Source organism: Syngnathus scovelli, chromosome 11 (genome assembly GCF_024217435.2).
Source record: "Syngnathus scovelli strain Florida chromosome 11, RoL_Ssco_1.2, whole genome shotgun sequence".
Classification (NCBI taxonomy): domain Eukaryota; kingdom Metazoa; phylum Chordata; class Actinopteri; order Syngnathiformes; family Syngnathidae; genus Syngnathus; species Syngnathus scovelli.
This window is the reverse complement of record NC_090857.1, coordinates 9,926,099-9,933,216: the sequence shown is the minus strand read 5'-3', so window position 1 is coordinate 9,933,216 and position 7,118 is coordinate 9,926,099. Positions and strand designations below refer to the sequence as shown.

At 37.6% G+C, this 7,118-nt stretch overlaps 1 protein-coding gene across 1 annotated transcript; it reads right to left on the bottom strand.

Moving 5' to 3' along the window:
- Window positions 1-7: 7 nt before the first annotated feature.
- Window positions 8-4,918, bottom strand: LOC125976720 (serine protease 33). Its single transcript, XM_049732563.2, has 6 exons — window positions 4,771-4,918; window positions 3,763-3,783; window positions 2,888-3,050; window positions 1,436-1,704; window positions 1,072-1,211; window positions 8-762 (listed from the first exon to the last, which is right to left on the bottom strand). Exons 1-6 carry the CDS (start codon window positions 4,859-4,861, stop codon window positions 481-483), a joined length of 966 nt encoding a protein of 321 aa, XP_049588520.1. The 5' UTR covers window positions 4,862-4,918; the 3' UTR covers window positions 8-480.
- Window positions 4,919-7,118: the final 2,200 nt, after the last annotated feature.

Genomic DNA, 7,118 nt, shown 5'->3' with positions numbered 1-7,118 from the left:
CAAGTAGTGGAGTACTAATATCTTACATTGCAGAATAATCATAAAAAAGCTATCATACATTCAAATGTCCCACAGTGCAAGAGAACCATTTTTAACAGAGCCTAGATTGCAGCAGTCATGAGAGTAAATCAATTCAAACAGACATGTAAATCTTGTAAATCAGCACAAAACTTTACATGAGGCGAAAATGTAACAAAGAAAAGTATTGTCACGCTGAACTTTGTGACTCCAAACCTTTTGGCATGAAAAATCAATAAATTCAATTAAAAAATCTAAGTATTTAAGCATATTTTAGTCTTCATTGAAGATCAACTCACCAACAATAACAAAGAAAGCCTAAGCGATAAACAACTGGAAATTAATCCTTCATTAGACAATAAAATTCATTCAAATGTGTTAGTGGTAGCTTCCTATCATGTAGCTTGGAGTCACCATCTCTAAATCGTTTCGAATCCTTTCACTTGACGTTAACAGTCTTCATCACATGAACACCAGGGCGGTCAGGATTGCCGGGAGAAGAGTGAACAGCAAAGGAGCAGAGAGGAAGACCACCGTAGCGCTGTTTGTACTCGGAACAAAGTCGATGAAGCCCGGCTCGTCGCCATTGATGCGCGACAGGATCCACGACCGATACTCGGACACTCGGGCGTAGACTCCCGGGATGTCGGGTAACGCGCATCCTCTTCCAAAGCTCACCACACCGAGTTGAACATATGTAGAAGTATTACCGGTCTTGCTCACCAGCGGACCACCTGAATCCCCCTGCGAACATAAAAATATTTTTGCTAAGTCAGTGTCATTCTCTCAATATGAATGACTGAGAGTACGTCGGGGGGTTATACGAAGCCCCTTTCATTAATCCGAAAGCTAATTAAACATATAACTTCAATATGCACCGGTAAAATACATGCCAATTATCCATCCATCCATCCATCCATCCATCCATCCATCCATCCATCCATCCATCCATCCATCCATCCATCCATCCATCCATCCATCCATCCATCCATAAGAAGACATTCACGAAACGTCCAAAGGTCATGCTCAAATATTCAACACAAGCAAATTCACCTGGCACGAATCCCTCCCCCCTGCTTCAGTTCCAGCGCAGATCATGTTGCTGGTGATGCCTCCATATACATCATTGCAGTCACTGTTGGATACTATAGGAACCCTAACCTCCTGTAGCTCCTGCGGCAGCGGAAGTGGAACTGACAAGACAAGAAAACAAATTGTTGATTTGAAGTCTGATCAATATCTTCACACAGAATAAGATCATTAATTCTAGATGACATTTGATCTAATTGTCCCATTTGTTGTCTCAGAGAATGATCGAATAGAGAACGCATTGCATTCAAGTTTGAATTTGGCAGAAATGTAATTTCAGTCCATGATACAAATGTTTTGAACATTTTTGCTGAATAGATGTATGTACCGCCAGTCTGGATAGTGCCCCATCCGGTAACCCAGACTTGTGTTCCGGCTGGGACGGAGCTTCCCGTATCTGCCAGACACACTGGACGAATGTAGTCGGTGAAGGCGACGGGCGAGGCAAGCTCCAACACGGCGATGTCATTGTCGTTGGTAACAGGGCTGTAGTCCGGATGAAGAATGAACCGCGCCACATTGCGCCTTTGCTCGTTGGGATTGTTGCCGAACTGTGACTGCCGGCCCATATAGATGGTCAGTCTACCGCTGCTCGTGCTGATGGCAAACACACAACCCGGTGAGATCATCGCACCAATCGACAGAAAGATACTTTTTGCTTCAGTCAGTTCAACTGGAAGTGACAATAAACACCTTCAAGGACCATATTTTGGTTCTGTGCGCAAATCTACCATAAATCGCAGTATAACTGTGTACGGTGGGAATTTTCTGCTTTGGTATTTTGCAAGACCTTTCCTCATGTATTGACAGAAATGCTGTTAAAATATTACTAAGATAATGATAATATAATAGATAATTATAGATTCCCAAAACAAACTAAACTAGGCTATTGACCTTGCACAAAAATGATGAGACGCTATTCTACACCAAAATAGGTAAAAAGGAAAAAGTCCCTTTTTATCTGCCAAGCGGACAATTGTCATGAGTTCAGTTCACTGCCACCACGCGTACTTGGATAAATATATTTATTATGTATTTTTATTTATTTATAAATACATTATAATATATAAATTTATTTATTTATAAATAAATAAAAATGCATAATAAATTAAGAAAGAAAGAAAGAAAGAAAGAAAGAAAGAAAGAAAGAAAGAAAGAAAGAAAGAAAGAAAGAAAGAAAGAAAGAAAGAAAGACAGTCAGTCAGTCAGTCAGTCAGACAGACAGACAGACAGACAGACAGACAGACAGAAAGAAAGAAAGAAAGAAAGAAAGAAAGAAAGAAAGAAAGAAAGAAAGAAAGAAAGAAATATCAGTCAAACTATGGCTCATACTTTAAAGCATGTGTTTTGACGTTAGAGCAGTGGTTCTTCACCTGGGTTCGACCAAACCCTAGGGGTTCGGTGAGTCGGTCTCAAGGGTTCGACAGAGCCTCCACTGTGGAGGTCCGAACAAACCTAATTTATTGTGTAAATTCTGATTTGCCAGTATGTAATTTGTTGTGAGGTCATGCATAGTGTTGGTTTTGTTCTTTGAGCAAGGTGATGTTCATGCACGGCTCATTTTGTGCACTAGTAAAAATCATCTATGTCTTGAATTTCCCCAAAATTATTTTTCACTAACGAAGGGTTCGGTGAATGCGCATATGAAACTGGTGGGGTTCGGTACATCCAACAAGGTTAAGAACCACTGCGTTAGATTATGTGTTTTTTTTAAAAATGTATTTTCATTTAAATGAGTTTGTAAGTGCAGTGAACGGGGATTCGCTGTACTTCTACTCACGATGTAAGGCAGTGAGCGGCGCTCAGCACCCATCGGTTGTTGATCAGTGACCCTCCGCAAATGTGTGAGCCGTCGTTGTGCAAGCTGATCTGCCAGGGCCATGCTCCCTCGGGTGCCGCCTCACCACCCACGATCCTGGAGTTGACTTGCACTGTGCCACATACTATCTCACGCACGCATCCACGCACACACACACACACTTAGCGTTTTACATGAATATTCTCACAGTGAACACAGTTACATTTTTATGACAATGACAGACATTTGGCCTCTTTTGATTACTGACTTGAGGGTACTCTAAAATCTTAGTTTTGAAAGTGCAAAAACTGCTCCCACTTGAATGGCTTCGTTTTTTTCCACTTCACTTGGCAAGGCGTTCTTATGCACTGATGGCCAGTGATAAACTTTCAGACTTGCATCACTCAAGCTGCAAATATCAAGTGATTTTTCCGGTTCTTCTACTTCTGTTAATGAGCTGGCGTGATAAGGTAATTTAAGTTCTAGAGATCAGGTGAGGTCTGTTGTCACAAACTAAAACGAGCCTTCCCCAATTATTTGCAAGCTGTGTGAATGTTTTGTCTTATGAAACACGAAACTGAATTAAAAGTGCTTATGGGAGAAACTTTCAAACAGAAATAGAAGCATTCAAGTTAGCATCTCTGATTTCATGTGGACATGTAAACACGAATGTTTGGGTATGATAAGTCTTAGACAAAGCCACACCCATTGATGTGATGAAACATTTTCGTCATATATAAAGATATTTTTGTTAGCTTTGTCACAGATGCCGCTGTTGTGAAATCTGCTTCATAAATAAACTTGTACCATATTTATTTGTATTGTGCAACATATAATAGATGGAAATTGTAGCTCACCATTCAGCTGCCCAGCGCCACCTACGGGACAAAAAATGTAAATTATTTACAATGGAATGTAGGTGAGGTTTTTTGGACACACCTCACAAATATCAGCCATAATTAAAAAAGAAGAAAATAATCTATTGATGAAAAAAACAAGAGGAAGTGACTCTTTCATTTCTTAATGATGCCCTCTTGTATGACACGGAAATTTGGGGATGGGAATTATAAACATGCTTCCTTAAACATATTTTTTTTTTCCTATGGGCATATCAACACCCTGTTTTTCATGGAAAATGTACTTTGAGGGTTTGTGATTTTTTTGGGAAAAATTTGGGTGTTTTACAAAATCAAAATCCAAAAATTCAATTAATTAATATTATGATGTACGTTGGTTCAATAAACAACAGTCATGCACGTATATTGTCTATATTTAAAAGGACATTTTAGTCATAAATGTGGTTAGGCAGTGTGCATTTCGAGTAGCTCTGAAAAATTGTGGCCACCCTCCTGATAAAGTTGCCCATCCCTAATGTAAAAAATGAGGAACACGTAGATTAATAATGATAAACATCAAGTAGAATGTCAAAAGTGAGTTACATAAGACTTTAAAAAAAAAAAAATGAAAATACATTATACATGGATGGATAGACAAACAAATTATTACCTAAGAAATCATTAATACTGAGACAATCCTATTTCCCCCCAATTATCTCTAAAACATATCCTCAACTTTTAAAATTCCCCTTATCCAAATCGACTTCTAATTTAATGTGTTATGTTTGCACTTGTTTTGCCTCATAGCTAATATTAAAATGTTTTTGAAATGAGTTCAGTTTACTTTTTGGGGACTAAATTCACAGCTTTGTGTCCCAATAAAGCTGTCATTCAACTCAGTTGTCATTCAAACTGAGTTGGACGTTGCTATGACACTTTTCGTGTGATAACAATCACCTTGGCATCGACACACAACACACACTTTGTATATGAATACAAAAAATGAGAGAAAATGAAGCAGAAACTTACCAGGCACCAAGACAGCGAGGAGCAGGAAACTAAGTTGACAGTATTCCATGTTGTGAATGAAGCGGGAGTAGGGAGTAATAAAGTCAAGCATGATTTTGACGTCGGTATACCTCAGTCAGCAAGTACACGCCCACTTAACCTTTTTCATTACTTGTATGTGAAAGCGGCAGGTGTATGAACACACCCCAAATACAGTAAACAACCTGACCCGTCTATGGTTACGCAATGGACTGAATATATAAATATGTATAAAATACATGAAAGTCTACATAAATACGTACTGAAAAGAGTTAGCACAAACATTTAGGTTGACCCCGCAAATTAATATAGGGAAAGAAAAATAAATAAACCAACAAACAACTTGTATAGTTGTACAAAAATATGAGAAATAGCTATAGGCAGTTGTTTGGGCCAGGCTTATAATAGCTTAGAATTTTTTGTTAGTTATTTACATTTCGTTTTTTACTTTTTTTTTATTTTAAAATAAGTTTGTTTGAATTAAATTTATCACCCCAATTTTTTAGAGACAAGTGAAAAAAGTTAGGGTACATATTCATGTCACTACATGGATTCATATAACATATGTAATATTACATATATTCATAATCACCCATATTTTTAATTTTGGCCGTACGGTTATAACAAAATAAGTACATTTAAAATACACCTCAAAAGCCCATGTGTAAAATTCATTGTCAATATTATTATTTCTTTAAGTATTTATAAATAGTTTCACTTTATGAACAAAGTTATGAACAAATTGCACTTTCAGTAAATTACCTTAAGATTTTAAAATAATTTGCTGAAATGTATGAGTTGCTATTCCACTTTTTTTTTAAACCCAGTTTTAGGATTTTCATTAGTATTTGTTGTTAAAATAATTGGTTTGGACAACGGCAAGCTACCCATAAACAAAAACGCAGTCACGCAACTTTTAAAATCGTAGACAATGATTGACAATAGTACAAAAGAAAAGAAGAGTAGCAGGTAAATGATGTATGGCTGGATGCACAAAATGTTCGGACAAAAGCAGGTGGGAACACAAATGCAGTCAGACTTGTTTCCATGAGTCAGTCGATAGGTTTGTGGCTTTCTATTAACCATTGAGCAGTCTTTTGCTTTCATTTCATTACAAGTCTGTCAGTTGCTCACGTATGTCTGAAGAATGAGAAACTAAAAATCATCAGGGTTAATCTGGGTCGTCACTTTGATCACAGATGGCGGTAAACAACAGAATGGAGAAGGAAACTCAAAGAAGGCTCTAGTTCCCTGCAGATAAATGGGTAGATGGAAATTGACATTGCCCGTTGTTCATCCCTATCTTTTCCATATAAAAATTGAATTAACACTCTTCCACTTTACAAATATAGTGAAGAAACATTAGGTTGACTTGTGATGGTTAAAAGAAGAAACTGTGTGTTTGCTTCATTTGAATTTGATTTGTACACATTGGTCATGATTAAAGTGCAGGGATAGAGGCAAGGCAAGATATACTCCAAAATGTACTTATTAACAAAAGGGCAAAAAACAAAGATTGGAAATCAGTGACTCACCATGACAAGAATCATGTCATGTAACAGTGCCACCAGCTAGACCACACACAATCACAAAAGGCCTGCATGGAAAACAATAATTAAATGTACACAGACTGATGAGACAACGAGGCACGTGGAGCAAGCAGGTGGATGGAGAGAGCCGATTGGTTCAAACGCAAAGGGAGCAGGATCGATGTGTGATTGAGACATTTTGAGCAAATTTGTTCACTACACTATCAGCGACCAGCACGTTGTACCGATTGTTTATTTATACAATTTATTATCATCGAAGATCATGTGTTACCTTGAGGATGGAAAATGTTTGCACCATTAGTCTTGGTTTCGCAACAACTTGGCACATCAACTTGACTTCTTTATAGTCACATTAGCGAACTAAGGTGACAACGATTTGTGTACAAAGAAAATGTGAACTTTACAACGTGACGTGGAGATTATTGTATGTTTTGGGGCTTATCCTGTTCAAGGTCACAGGTAGCGAGAACCAGTCCTACCTGATGACAATGGTTGACTACACCCTTGACAAACAGTCACTGAATGAGAATGGGAGCTACTTGAACAATAATGACACCAAAAATAAATTAGACATGCATTAATGAGAGGTGATTATATTTTTAGAACAACTATCAATAGTATGCTTTTATGGGATATTTTGTTATGTCATATATTTTTTGCTGTGCGATGCCGGGTTTGGCTCAAACTGTTGCATTAGCATTTAGCTGTTATACTGCCAACAGAACTGAAGTTAAATAGCCCCAAGTGTAAAGGCTTTTACATACAAATTATATTATTTTT